This window comes from Mytilus galloprovincialis, chromosome 2 (genome assembly GCF_965363235.1).
Source record: "Mytilus galloprovincialis chromosome 2, xbMytGall1.hap1.1, whole genome shotgun sequence".
In the NCBI taxonomy this organism is placed as follows: Eukaryota; Metazoa; Mollusca; class Bivalvia; order Mytilida; family Mytilidae; genus Mytilus; species Mytilus galloprovincialis.
In genome coordinates, this window is record NC_134839.1 from 46,206,197 (window position 1) to 46,221,689 (window position 15,493).

The 15,493-nt window shown below is 32.0% G+C and overlaps 2 protein-coding genes across 3 annotated transcripts in view; one reads left to right on the forward strand and one right to left on the reverse strand.

Annotated features, from left to right (window-relative positions):
- Window positions 1–4,437, reverse strand: part of LOC143063687 (ubiquitin carboxyl-terminal hydrolase 20-like) — a 28,724-nt gene extending 24,287 nt beyond the window's left edge. The window contains exon 1 of one of the 2 annotated variants that reach the window (XM_076236004.1): window positions 4,374–4,437. Coding sequence is in view for 1 of the 2 variants with exons in the window: in XM_076236003.1 (XP_076092118.1) it covers window positions 4,160–4,194 (35 nt within the window). In the remaining variant the exon portion in view is untranslated. Of the gene's footprint in view, window positions 1–4,159; window positions 4,210–4,373 lie in introns of those variants that run through there. The other variant, XM_076236003.1, reaches the window with a different exon arrangement.
- Window positions 4,438–4,642: 205 nt separating this feature from the next.
- Window positions 4,643–14,548, forward strand: LOC143063691 (delta-aminolevulinic acid dehydratase-like). Its single transcript, XM_076236006.1, has 8 exons — window positions 4,643–4,791; window positions 6,249–6,396; window positions 7,193–7,328; window positions 8,565–8,648; window positions 10,493–10,637; window positions 11,443–11,530; window positions 13,693–13,779; window positions 14,243–14,548. The coding sequence occupies exons 1-8, from the start codon at window positions 4,679–4,681 to the stop codon at window positions 14,429–14,431; spliced, it is 990 nt and encodes a 329-aa protein (XP_076092121.1). The 5' UTR covers window positions 4,643–4,678; the 3' UTR covers window positions 14,432–14,548.
- Window positions 14,549–15,493: the final 945 nt, after the last annotated feature.

The window sequence follows — 15,493 nt, forward strand, 5'->3', positions numbered from 1 at the left end:
ATTTCACGTAATTTTCATTGTACTTATGAACTGAAAATCGTTCAAACATTTTTTTTGTCGCTTTTTTCAATTCTTGCATTTGCCCAGAACGCAGAAATCTACTTCCTTCTTCTGGTCTCGTTGTCGTGAAACTTTGAGTAGTCTAGTAAAATATAGGAACTCAAGGAACACACTTATATTTTTGTCCATCTGATGAGTTCAGCCTTTTTCAACTGATTTTTATAGTTTGTTCTTATGTTGTACTGTTATACCACTGTCCCAGGTTAGGGGGAGGGTTGGTATCCCGCTAACATGTTTAACCCCGCCACATTATTTATGTATGTGCCTGTCCCAAGTCAGGAGCCTGTATATTCAGTGGTTGTCGTTTGTTTATGTGTTACATATTTGTTTTTCGTTCATTTTTTTACATAAATAAGGCCGTTAGTTTTCTCGTTTGAATTGTTTTACATTGTCTTATCGGGGCCTTTTATAGCTGACTATGCGGTATGGGCTTTGCTCATTGTTGAAGGCTGTACGGTGACCTATAGTTGTTAATGTCTGTGTCATTTTGGTCTTTTGTGGATAGTTGTCTCATTGGCAATCATACCACATCTTCTTTTTTATATACAATACCAATAGTTCATTTTTAATAATTCTTCGTCTTTGATATGAATCGGTGTTACCTGATGTATTGCGTTTCTTTATTTACATTGAACATGACGTCATAACTTTAATAACGTCACAAGTAAAATCCCTAACAACAGAACCAAAATCGGAAACATTACGGTATTTCTGTTTCTTTTTTTTAACAAATATTTAAGTTACAAAAAAAATAATTCATATCCAGGTCAGTGTGTTGATAAGTCGTTATCCTAAGGCTATTTTTTTCTTATTTTTTCTGTAGACTTAGCTTTCATTTTTTATTACCATGCATTGTCAAGTTTGGTAACTCATAATTGTTTCTCAGTAACTCAATGTACGATGCTGTCCCATACTGAACCTTCTGACCTTGTTTGTTTACATTAAAATTTCAATGGCGTCAAAATCACGTGAAGTCAAATCTTCTACCCAAAAAGTGCAGAAAAAACGTATTCTGCACTGTTTTTCTACGCTGGAAGTAGCGTAGTGACGTCAATGGGTAGTTTCCCTGTGTGTTAAGTTCAAACACAAATACCTAACGAACTGACAAGATGACCAATTTTAGACTACGGTAGGATACAGACTTCGTCCCCATTCACAGGTAATGCCTGCCTCATATTAGAATGAGATTTATGTGGACTTAATCACAAAGGCATTTCGTCGCTGGGCTTCTAAAATGTTGTAAATTACAAATTTTTCAAGAAAAAAATATCTCACAAAACTTTGAAAATTTTGGCAAAATGCATGCTTCCAAAATGTCGTATGTGAACTTGAACATTTTTGTAAATAGCAGTAAAATAAAACCTTTGACATTTCTGGATTATCCAAGTACTTAAATTATTTTCACAGAAATAAAGAAATGTACAATTATTTTTTTCCCAAAGCCATTCTACAACGATTTTCAAGTTTTCATACAACATTTTGGAAGCAAACTTTACAAACAACTGACATTGGCAATTTTGTAATATGTCTTATTTCACACATTTTGATTGGTCTAACCAGGGTTTCCCCTGGGTCAATTATTTTTTTCGCCACCTCTTTCGCCAAAATAATATATTTTTCGCCACTTTATTATTTTTTTCGCCAAGTAACATAAATATATTTTTCGTTTAAAATTTACCTTTTTTTCTAACCCCCCTTCCCTTAAATAAGATGATTTTGTTTCATTGTGTCTATGATTGTTCTCTCAAACTTATTTAAGAGTCTACATTTTAATGAATAAACACTAAATATTTACTTTAAAACAACAGATCTTTTTTTTAACTTAAAAGGGAAAAACATTCATTGTATTTTAAACAATTTTTCTAAATGAGGGGGCCACTTAACTTTTAATAATAAAGAAGATATAAGTCCTGGAATATAACAAAATTAATGGACATGTTTTGATAATATAATACCAGTATATAGTTCGTAGGGAAAGTTTCTTTAAAAGAAAAATACTGATGTGCCCTTTTGTACTGAGAAGTGGTTTTTACAACAAAACAAAAGCTTTTATCACACGAAATTGATCCCTCATTTCATGTGTAGCCATTACATTGAAGGGTTACTCTCATTCAAGGGCATACATGTGATTCTTCCGGCGGGAGTTAAAATCTCCCGCTTTTCAGAACCTCTTCCGTCCCTCCCGTTAAAATTTGAAATCTTCCGCTTTTTCAAAATGTCAATCTCGAAAAAATTTCAGTAGACATTTCTGTTTACAAAATAGATACAGACAGGGAAAAAGTCCGAGAAACTCTAAATTGATATGGGAAAAGTTCGAGAAAATCGGAAGTTTCCTGTAATGGAATTTGTGTCAAAAAGGTAAATAGAAAATAGCCTCGAGTAGTCAATGAAGGTGTTAAGGATTAGACTGTATATACAACAATAAAAGATGATTGGCTGGCATTTACCTAGTAATCAACTAGCTAGTTAAATAAACATGTCTGGATGATTAAAAGTGATACTGACAATGGAACAGTTGTATAAACATCGACTTTAATTAATTTTGATGCTGTTGAAAACATGGAACAGACTTAGTTTATACTGAACCTCAAAGACAATAAAATCAACTCAAATATGATATGTCTTCTATCTGGTACAATGAAATACCTAAATAAGTGTGTTTGTCTTATAATTTGACAAAATGCAAACTGTATGTTATCACCAAATACTTGTACCCCAGCATCAAATTAAAGAAGACACAGTATCTAGCCAAATTAAAAAATGGTGCAAGTCCAGTGCCAAGGGTCAAGACCATGCTTACTACACTTCAGGCAAAGCTGATTATGGTTGCCCTAATTACTTGACCAAATATATGGAGACAGCTACCCACCAGAAAGCCCACAACTTTATCAATTCAACACCTTCTGTTACAAACATGTTCAGTAGTGGTACAAAAGTTGACAATGTGGCTAAACTAAAGCAGATGTACTTTTTGCCAACTATGTATGATGGCTGATCACTTTATCTTGAACTATATAAAATTATGATGAATAAATATTTGAACCCCCCTTATCTTCTATTTTACTAAGTAAAAATGGCTATGTAGGTGCTTGAAGGTATGGAATCATTGTTGTGTTTTAACAAAAAAAGGTAGATATGCAGTTTAAACACACACGAAAAAATCTTGCGTATGTCGATAAAAAGGTCGATAAAAATCTCCAGTTTTGAGGCCCAAACTCCAGCTGAAAATTTCCAAATCTCCAGTTGTGGCTTGACATCTCTGTCACATGTATGCAAGGGGTTGTTCTCAACCTTTTAGATAGATTTCGTCATAACGACAGTTTTCTTTTCTTGACCATCGTAAATGATAAAGTTGAGACGTAAAACTATGATTGAAACACATGTGTCACTTAAACGACTTTTAAGTAGTCTCCCTAATCAATTACCTATATTAAAGTCAAAGGATAAAACGGAGATTTTTCTTGCTTTTGAATATTTTTAGTCACAACAACAGCTTTCTGGAGGGAGACGTCAAAAGTTTGCTTCAAACACGTGCGTCGCAAAGTGGTAAATAAATTCTTTATGCGACATTTAGCAGAAGCCATTTAACCATATCATATTGTCAAACAATTCAATCAACACCTTTGTTAATTAGTCCTTTGTTATCGATAGCTATGAAATGCAATCAGCTGATTATTGATATTCTGTCCAAATCATTTGGCCTTGAGGTCAAGGTGAATTCCGAGTATTGTCTGATCGGGTAAAGTCCGAGAAACTCGAAAAAGTAAATAAACAAGATGGAGGAAAATGAATCGTTATATATATTTCTTTTGCCAAATTCTTTCGCAAATCACAAATATTTATCGCCACAATTATTATTTTTTCGCAAATTGCGAAAATGGCGACCGCCAGCGGAAACCCTGGGTCTAACTGTATGCTATTTTGTAATACCAAAGATTTCCTCCCGCCCTGACCATTGGTGTCAAAAAGTATTTTTAGCCAAAAAAGTCATATACGACATTTTAGAAGCCCAGCGACGATTTGTTTCTGTCTAATGGGGGAGGGGGGTAGAACCATTTTCGGGGGATAGTAAACCCCCATAATTTAGCATAAAATTTACAGAAACAAGAAGAAGTGCCTAAGAGCATTGATCATGGTGTGACACTGGTATCTGAGGTACTGGTGAGATGTAACTCTCCTAAGCCTAAGGCCTATAAGCCAAGGCAATACCTCCTTCAATTGAACACAGAATTATACATTTAAAAAATTCGTCTTATACCTAAAGTAACAATTTATTCCGTCCTTCTTATGCCTTCTTATAATATATTACGTACAAGTCTAATTTTCTTATGTCAGTTATCTTCCTCGAAAGTCATGCCGGAAATGCTGCAAAGGCAGATAACTCTGTGTAGAAATTTGTACAAAAGGTGTGTTTGAACAGTTTTCTGTAATTAATCAAAGGCTGAATAATTAACCTAGATCAATAAAATAAGAAAGGCATACAAATATTTTTTGAACACTTTTTTAAAATATAAAAGAATGACTTTTTTGCAATAAAAAAAAAGTCGAGCACGTCTTACTTTCCTTTTGGATTTCTCGGACTTTAACCATATTAGAAGAGTGCCACATAGCAGACAACATGTCGTGCCACACTGCCTTACACAGTGGCTATCACCATCAGGTTTTGCGGTCATGGCAGCAAACAAACACATCAATTACTGCCGATAATTTAATTTATCCATTATTTATAACGTAATATTCAATATTTCATTAAGTTCTTTATGAGTTTATCAGGTTGGGCTCAAATCAAGAAAAGTGAGATATTCCCTGTTTTCAAGGTCTTCAAATACACCCAGTTTTCTTGTTTTAAACATATATATGCATCTTTAGGTCCCACAAGGGCTTTTAATGTTTAAACAATGTTAAAGTACACTTTCATATACACTGCAGGCTATTTGTACAAAATTGATTTTACTTATTTCAAGAAAAACAAAACTTGTTTGTTCTTATTAAATTCATCAAAGATAAGTAATACAACAATCAGTGTGAATAATTATTAATTCATTGGACAATTAATGCTTCAAAAACAAGCCATCAACCCTTGTATATTTCCATGTTTACATGAATTTCAAGAATTTATACCATATAAATATTTGAATAAGGTTATTTAACTTTAATGCCCATGATTAATATATATATTATAAATGAAAAAAGGGAGATCCAACCCAGATCGAACAGACTCTTTCGGGAATTTTAGATTAGGGAGTATGAGGTTTCCTCGAAACAGCACTTCTCAAGGGGTATGGATTTGTGACCAAGCTAAAAGTGGCTTGGCAAAAGCCGCATAATATATTGGGACTCTTACTTCAAATTAACATATCAAAACATAAAATTGAGAATGGAAATGGGGAATGTGTCAAAGAGACAACAACCCGACCAAATAAAAAACAACAGCAGAGAAATGTAAATAGAAATAAAAAAAAACTTCCTTGGATTTTAGTTATGCCTATCAGAACATTAAGTATAGCAATAGACTGACCACCTGTCCCTTGGTTTCGAGCACATATCAGTTAGCTCCCCCTTATCTAACAGTGCTCTGGACCTTGGTGACAGATTTATGTCCGACACCTAATGAAACTTGTTGGTGAGATATGATGGGGCATAATTTTTGATGCACTTAAATGTCATCACAAACTTGTGATATTTTATTCTCTGTTCAACTGTGATTCAGTTAAAGTGTTTGAATACTAGCAAATAGCTAGTGACCTGAAAAATCTTAATCTTGCTGATCTGAAGTATAATTCTCTCTTTATAACATTATTAATCTGGGTACTCCTATACACATAATTTTGTTTTGAGCTAGCAAGTAAACCAACATTGCAGCAAATTGTCAGAAAGATATTAATAGATATAGGAAGATGTGGTATGAATGTCAATGAGACAACTCTCCATGCAAGTAACAAGTTTTAAAGTAAACCATTATAGGTCAAAGTACATGTACTGCCTTCAACAAGGAGCCTTGGCTCACACAAAATAGCAAGCTATAAAGGGACCCAAAACTTACTAGTGTAAAACATTCAAACAGGAAAACCAACGGTATAATCTATATAATAACAAGAAACACGTATGAACCACATAAACAGATAACAACCACTGAACATCAAATTCCTTCATTAAATCATTATTTTAAATCAATTATATATTTGCAGAGATGATGATGACACTGTACAAGAAATTACCAGCATGCCTGGCCAATCAAGATATGGTGTTAACACACTCAAGAATGCCTTAGAACCACTAGTAGCTAAAGGCCTTAAAACTGTACTGATATTTGGTGTTCCAAGTAAATTGCCAAAGGTATGGATAATACATCTACTTTGGTCATTCCACTTCATTTTTTTTTCTCCAGATTTTGTGAATTGCAAAGCTGAGCATTCTGTTCCAGATATAATAAATAAGGAGATGTGTAATGATCAATAAGACAACTAACCAACAGAGTCCAAACAAAGCAGCTATGGGTGGCTGTATGGCATTCATCAATATACAAAACCAATACCATGACATCTGTATAGTCTGCTATTGAGCCAACATAACAAAATTTGATACAATTTAAAACAAAAACAACAAAGGCCTGATTTATGACAAAACTATTAACATGATTAAATAAAAATCAAATATGACAGACATCAACCAATGACAACCACTGAATTACATGCTCCTGACTTTGGACAGGCACATATAGAAAGTGGCATGATTAAAACTGTTTGTGTAGTTTTATAAAATTCATTTTATCATGTTTAAAAACTTTTCAAATTAGAAAACATATCAAAGACCCTAGTTCACCAAAAATCATCGAACATGCTTTATTTTTTCCTTTAGGAGTCCAAATCTTCAAACCTTCATCTAAGTTAATTCACTTTGTAGAGCCTATCAAATTGATTTATTTTTTTATGTCATTTTCATTTCTGATAAGCACAAAATATTTGCCACTGATTGTTAAGTATTACAATTTGTATAAGTGTACACGGACGGTACATAAGGATAAATTAAGTGTGATTTTGTTTTGATATAAATTCTTGGATATATATTTGAACTGCTTGCAATATTTACTAAAATCAAGCTAAAATAATAAAATGCATGTTAATTTATAAAGGATGATGCTGGTTCCAGTGCAGATAGTTCAAATACACCAGCCATCATAGCTACAAGAAAGCTTAGAGAATGGTTTCCTAGTTTAATGGTAGCATGTGATGTGTGCCTGTGTCCATACACCAGCCATGGACATTGTGGTATGTTGACAACAGTATGAAATTCATTTGGTTCAGTTGTTCTGATCCAAAAATAAAACTATTTATGTAGTTAAAGCTAATCTTCAGTTGTTCTGATCCAAAAAAAAAACTATTTATGTAGTTAAAGCTAATCATTTGATAGAAAATGGAAAATTGTCTCCCCTGACTCACTGTGATGCTCAATGATATAAAAATTAGTGTTACCGGTATATAAACAACAATTATTATTCAATCCATCTTGTATGGGAAAAGATTTATATATTGTTCAATTCCTTTGTTTAAATATAATTGAATTAAACAATTAAATATTTGAATTGTAAACCAGCACTTCCATCTGAAGTCTTTCCAATACTTTATATATGATTCTGATTCATTGTTCAGTATCTGTGTCATTTGGTCGCTTGTGAAGAGTTGTTTGATTGGCAAACATACCACATCTACTTAATGTTATCTTTAAAATATTGCCATGAGTTTTATGAAAAGTAATGATAAAACTTAGTTTTTATTTTCATTTTATATTCCTTTAAAAAACTTTGTGACTTAAATGTTCTTTTCTTAATATCTTATTTTCCACTCTTTTTGAATTGATAGAGACATCCCAAATTTGTCAGTTCATCACAATACATTTGGAGGCTTTATTCACAAAAGTTGTCAATATAAAATATCTTGCTATTTCTACATATAGGGAATGAGTATAAAATTTTATGGTATTAAAGCACCAGTGAGACAGCAACCCAATAAAAAAAAGGTACATATAACCTACATCTATTGGTCACCAGTTGGTCAACACAAAGTTAGTTTACATTGGAATCGAATTAAGCTTGACAGAGTTGCATATATATAACATTTGCATTATGTATTTATAAGCAGTATTGCAGTTCAAATAATTATTCTATATTTTGTTGTAGAATTTCCTTATCAATTAAGACAAGTAAACTAACTTGGGTTATATCAAAATTAAATAACTGATACAGTGAGTTACTGTGAATTCATTTATTTTCATGAATACCAATTTTCGTGGATTGAGGTAAACTTGCATATTCGTGGATATTTAATTTCGTGGTTTTTGCAATGTCTGCATACATTCCTTTAGAAAATTTGTAATTTGTTGAAATTTTTTGAACCTGTACCCACAAAATCAACGAAAATTAGTGTTCAACGAATATTAATGAATTCACAGAATATCTCTTGATGCTACAACAACCTATTAAAGCAGATGAATGATGTTTTATTTAGGTATACTAAGAAAAGATGGAAGCATTGATAATGATGCCAGCATAAAAAGATTGGCTGAGATTTCTGTAGCCTATGCCAAAGCAGGTATAAACAGATTTTGTTTTAATGATGTACTCTGATATAGGTGATACATTTAGATAAGTGTGTTTTTGATTTTCTAGCATATATGTTCTTAAATGGTGTACATAACTTAATTGCAAAGTAAAGAGGTCTACATACATGACATACAATAGGAAAAGGTTATAATTAAAACATCATAATTAACTATATATTATGTCGACAATAAAGACAACGTTACAACACTCAAGTTTTTACTGCAAAGTATTTGTTTATTCGGTCTACATGTTTCGCTTAGTAGATAGGCATCATCAGGACAATTATACAAAGAAATATGACAGTGATGTATGAATCTTGCGGTTTAGCGGTTTAACCGGAAGTGTAAGTTATAGTGATGTTATATAAATAGAAAGTGAAAGTGAAAGTAAATTAAAATAGAAAATATATAAATAGGAAAGTTAGTGTTTTCTTGAATGGTAAGAGCATCTGGTGTGGTTGACATCTATCCTGTTCTGTGTAGTTAATCTCATGGGAGGTCTTTGATGGTATTGTACGTTGTGGTTATCTAATAATCATGTCAGTGAATTCCAAATTGGACAACACCTTACTAGTCATTCCGTACAGTCAACTGGCTTCGCTCTGGAAACCTCGAGTTACTGCTTCTAATTGTGTTGGTAATGGTGCGAAGTGTATGATCGTCGCACATTTTGGAAATTAAAATAGTGGTAGATCCGTGAATATTTAATTATGAGTTGTGTTAATGATTAAAGCTGTGGTTTGATGTTGAATCTGTTAGAGCTTCCAGAACTAACTTTTCTATTTATATATTTTCTATTTTAATTTACTTTCACTTTCACTTTCTATTTATATAACGTCACCATAACTACTATTATGTAACTTACACTTCAGTTTAAACCGCTAAACCGCAAGATTCATACTTCACTATCATATTTCTTTGTATAATTGTCCTGATGATGCCTATCTACTAGGCGAAACATGTAGACCGAGTAAACAAATACTTTGTGGTAAAGACATGAGTGTTGTTGTCTTTATTGTCGACATATTCATATTTTTAAGATGACTGCATGCCCGGAATACCTAGCGGTATCCACTCGTTTTTACCCTACCACACAATCACCACTCCAGGTGTTGGTTCACTTATATTCTAACTATATATTAGTAAGAAAGTAGCAATGCATGTTTGCTTCGCATCACGGTGCGGAGCTATTAGTTTCAGTCGAAATACACTCCATCTTGAATAAATTACTCATCACGTATAGATTCTTATTGGTTGCATTATAATGAGGCTGAGATACAGCAACAGCTATTGGCTTAAATGAGATAAAAAATTACAGACTTTTCTTGTCCAGGATAAGAAATCAAATGACAGAAAATTAACTATGTGTATATCAGTTCCGATCAACTGTCATTAATTCATGTTCGTTTTATTATGCATACATTTCACAGATAAATTCAATATTGAAATAGTTGCTTTGTTACTCTGCAATTTGCATGATTTGCTTTGCTAAACAATGTTCCTATACAATGTTTACAAAAATCCATTATCTGTATTTTATAACTTCTTACAATATAGGCACACCTCCAGAAAGGCACACCTCAAGAGTCATGTCTAAATTTATAATTGTTTTAATTTTCAACAAAAAATTTAAATTTTTGAAAAGCATGGGTGTATAACGCACACTGTTAACATGGTTAAAGTACATTCATTTTATATCAATCAATATCTAAAAATTCCACATTTCCAATACTAATTTAACAACCACATGCACACATATAACCTTAAATTAGTGTAGAGCGGAACAGTCCATAGCTTTTTAGAAAGCTAAAACTTGTTATGTTTTTATCTTCAGGTTGTCAGATAATAGCTCCATCAGACATGATGGATGGAAGAGTTGGTGCAATTAAACAAATCCTTGCTGACAATGGTTTGGGAAATACAGTTACAATAATGAGTTATAGTGCAAAATTTGCATCATCATTCTATGGACCATTTAGGTATAGTGTAAATAAATTATAATAAAGTGTTTTTTTCACAATGTATAACAATATTTCCATGTTAACCTAACTATCGCTGGCACCTAGACTTTTTATCTGCATTATGGTATTTGATGATATCTCCTGGTTTTTTGGAAGGCAAAGCAATAAATGCTCTTAATATTCTATGTAATATAAAACTGAAATGCTTTTTTTTTATTGATATTATACTGCTTGGTTTTAAACATTATTTAAATTGTCAGTAAGCAAGATTTCGGTTCCTTGTATATTGTTTTTAATCTCAGTTACTTTTACAGGATTCCTATATGAATATGCTTGTACAATGTATTCCAAATTGAATCAAGGATTTGAAAATTGTGGACTTACATTACTGTTGTTTGTGATGAACTTAATTTATTTGTCTCAACATCATTTGGTCTGTTGGAGAGATGTCATTACCTTATTTTTGTATTAAACAGCTTGCAGTATGAATTGAATGAAGTTTAAGTTGGAATGGGAGATGGAATAATAGTTTAGACTTGATTTTTAGTATTGATTGATGGTTTGCTTAATGTCCAATTGTACCTGTTTCATCCATATTTAGGATGAGTTAAAAATTAACAATTTATGTTGAATGTAGTCTCTGTAAAATGTGTCAACCATGATGATGGGTGAGAATTTTGACCGTCTTTGGACAGAGGCAGAAATTTGCTTTTCAACTGTCTACCTGGTACCTACAGACCCCTGTTAGAATTTTTGTGTAGAAAGTGTAAAAAAAAAAATACAGTTATGGTGTTTATTTTTTTTAACTTTTATTAAATTATAGAGATGCAGCAAAGTCAGCTCCTGCATTTGGTGATAGGAAGTGTTATCAGTTACCTCCAGGTTCATCAGGTCTAGCAGAGAGAGCTGTTGTAAGTCAATTATTTTCAAGAAATGTTTATGATATTGTAAAATACTTTTATGAGAAAAAGGATGACTTAGTTCAGTATCACTATAATCAGGAGTCAAAGGTCCAGCTGAAGACAAAATTCAACATCACAACGTTTTGCCAGAATTATCATTTGCTGTTTTTCTTCTTGAAAATAAACTTTAACCTTGAGCACACCCTGACAGTACCAGGAAATTGGCAAGAGTCCTCTTGAAGGGTTTTCTTTTCAATTTCTAAAAGTATATATTTGTAAGAAAAAGTCTAGTCATATCTTCCTTCAAAATCTGACATTGGTTGCCCACCAAAATATTAACTGATCAAATGATTTCAAAAATGCTAACTCTGCCTTAAGTTTGTTAAATATGTAGTCATGTGGTATTCTCTTATCAAACATATCAATTATTAAGTTCATTAGAAGAACAAACATCAAACACATGAGTTTAACTGAGTTTGGGAAATAGAAATAGAGGTAGTTGTATATGAATACAGAGAGTGATGATGTGTCAACGAGCCATACAAGCTAATAAGAGCTCATTTAATGTTTGTCTTGCTTGAGATGAAAGTCCTAGTATGTGAGACATAGGTATTATAGTAATTATGTCAGTTTATCAGATACAATGTAATACAAGCAATAGGTCAACTATATTTTGGTGTATGGAATGATTGTAAGGTGTATATGTCTGTCTGGCATGACTCATCTGACTGTGACCTAATTTTTATAGAACATTGATAATGTTTATCTTTTGATGGTACACAATAACAAAAACAACATAAATTTACAAGTTAAATAGGTATAAGAGGATTTGGAGTGAGTGCCAATGAGACAACGCTTTATCCAAGTACGCTCTTCAACACGGAGCCTTGACTCACACCAAACAGCCAGCTATAAAGGGTCCCAACAATGAATAGTGTAAAACCATTCAAACAGGAAAACCAATGGTCTAATCTATATTCTAATATGACGTGCTTCTTTCGCTTTGTAAACAACACCGTGATAAAATTCTCCATATATCTATACTAAGTGCAGATTTAGAGATATACATAATAATGGCTGTTACAATATACTTCCCACGTAAATTTACATCTATTGGAACCTATTTGCAAACCATTTGCCGATTTTTTTGTTTTAAAAATTGCAGTTTAAAAAAGACAAAATAATTTTTATTCTTATTCGGATGCATAATAAAAAATAAAAAGAAGTAATGCACAAGAGCTCGGAGAAATCAACAAAATAAAATAAAATAAAATTCTGCAAAAGTCTTTTAATGTTTTTGACGCATTTTAGTCATTTCAAAACATGACGTCATACAAATGAAAACACTACAGTTGAACGTTTTCTGATACGGGTACCATCGAAATTCGTATAATATTGTATTAAAATTGATTTGTAAGGTAGTTTTTGTTTTATTTTCTATTCTATTGCATTTTTTGCATATTTACTGATTTCAGCAAGATAACATGGCGGCTCCTTAGTTACGAAATGTCAACTTTGGATTTGACGGTAGCTTACGAGAAAAACATGTAAATGAAAATGGCAAATGTTGGGTTTGAGAATTTAAAGAATTAAACAATTTTTTTTCTAGCTGTTATTAACGAAACAATCCATGCAAGCTACAGATTTTATGAATGTTTGAACAGAGAGTAAAAAAAGAACAGCCACACACACCGAATTCCTATCATCGCTTCAGTTTTTTAATGACCATATTTGTCCTATTAGAATCGAAATAATTCATGGAAGCCATAGATTGTTGGAATTTACACATGGCCTGGGCCATAATATTCGTTAATTTTATCCCTCGCTTACGCTCAGGATAACATTTGAATATCACTGCCCAGGCCATGTGTAAATTTCCAACACTCTATGGCTTCCATGTATTATTTCTTAATTAAAAACAAGAAACAAGAATCCCTTATGAACCACATCAGCAAACAATAACTACTGAACATCAGATTTCTGACTTTAATAGGACAGGTGCAAACAAATGCAGCGGGTTTAAAACTTTTAATAGGTACCAACCTTCACACTTATCTAAAACAATAGTGTAACATCACAACATAGAAAGACACAAAGTTTATTACTGGATTTTGTTTAAAAGAAAATCTAAATTAATTCCATGTGATCAACCAATTCATTCTCCAATCCAGGATCGTGATGTACAAGAAGGTGCAGATATTTTGATGGTAAAACCTGGTCTGGCTTATCTAGATGTGGTCAAGATGGTTAAGACAAAGGTAAATACTATTTTAAAGCAGACATATAAATTTACTCACTTATTTTGCAAACTGGATGCAATGTGTTATAAATTATTTGATATTAATGTAATATTTGTAACTGCACATCAAGTATGATTTAGAGCTGTCAAATATTTTACGCATCAAAGTATTCCATTGTGAATATTTGAATCATTATAAAGTAGATTGTATTCAAACTATTGAAACTATGTGCAGTTGTACAAAATTTTGCATTTTTGAATTTGTTTTGATTGGCTTACATGTAACTTTTTATATAAAATGTTGCATACAATATTTTTTTTGTTTTTTGTTGTTATGTTTTTATTGGTTTTATGGTAGACAATAAAAGTCTTTTACTAGCTGTTAATGCAGAATAAATAATTACCATTCTCTTATTATAAATGTTTATTATATTAATTAAATAGTACAGAAAAGAAAATAATCAGCATTGCTTTGTTTTCAGTATCCTAACCATCCACTTGCTATTTACCAAGTGTCAGGAGAGTATGCAATGTTATACCATGGTGCTAAGGCTGGTGCTTTTAATCTGAAGACCACATTACTAGAAGTTCTGACAAGTATGAGGAGAGCTGGTGCTGACATTATCATCTCATACTACACTCCTGACTTATTGGATTGGCTAAAAGAATGATCTAGGGTTTTATTAATCTAAATTCCATCAAACAGCTGACGGGGACCAGGGCATAGTTAAACTTTGTCTGTCCTTTGAAATACAACAATCATCAGGACTTTTTCTGTCATGCCTACACATGTTCTGTCATGCCTACACATGTTGCATGAGTTACAGACACTTTTATGTTTTGTCCTGGTAGACATACTATTGGATGAATAACAACTCTAAGACTTAAGATCATACTTATCTGGACTTTTCTAATGTTTTTCCTTTGAATATTTTCTCAATGTTAGTTATATAGTTGCATGATTATTTTTATACTACATGTATAACTAAATAAATAAAGAAAGTGTTTGTTGCACTTTAAACAGTCATCATATTAAAAGTAGGTTAACATTCCAATATAACTTTCTAACCTAAGCATGTGCGCCAAGTGTAAATTTTTGCAGTTTTCTTATGTTGCTTACACAAACCATTCTTCATGCTAAATGTGGTATCATGTACACACAAGTGTTCTAAGTTTTGTTAAACAAATTTTGAGACGTCATATTTAAAGCTTTTATTTTATTAATTTTGTTCAGTAAAGAAATAATGTGGATTGAATATCTATTTGATTCAGGTAGTTATGAACACTTTTTTCATTCCTTTTTGAATTTTTGAAAATTTATTTGGAATGACCAGAAGTTCTGTCATATTGGTTACTGATAAAACCATTTTACTCCAGTGACCAGAAACAAGAGACTGAATCACCTTCCTCTACCTGGTAAATTTATGTAAACTTTGTTTTCTAGTGTAATAGAGTTTTTGAGTCTCATATAAAAATATGGACTTTGCACTTTCTGCTGATAATGAATGCAACTACATAAATAGGAAAGAAATCTAAGATTCCATTTATATGTTATTGTTCAAAACATTTTTATTTTTCATCTAATATTTGGGATTTCTGATTTTGGATTTAAATTTAATTCATAAATAAGGTGGTTCAACAGTGTTGGTGCTATGTATATTAAATCACCTTTGTTGTTTCAATATAAACATTTTGGGTGTTAAACTATGAAGATCAGGCATTTATCATTGTTA

Excerpts from the sequence above, each read along its gene's own strand:
- LOC143063691 (XM_076236006.1), top strand. The coding sequence starts at position 4,679 with ATGTCGTGCCACACTGCCTTACACAGTGGCTATCACCATCAGGTTTTG. Across the intron at positions 8,649-10,492 it reads TGTAGCCTATGCCAAAGCAG|GTTGTCAGATAATAGCTCCA; the intron begins GTATAAACAGAT and ends TTTTATCTTCAG. Across the intron at positions 13,780-14,242 it reads TCAAGATGGTTAAGACAAAG|TATCCTAACCATCCACTTGC; the intron begins GTAAATACTATT and ends CTTTGTTTTCAG.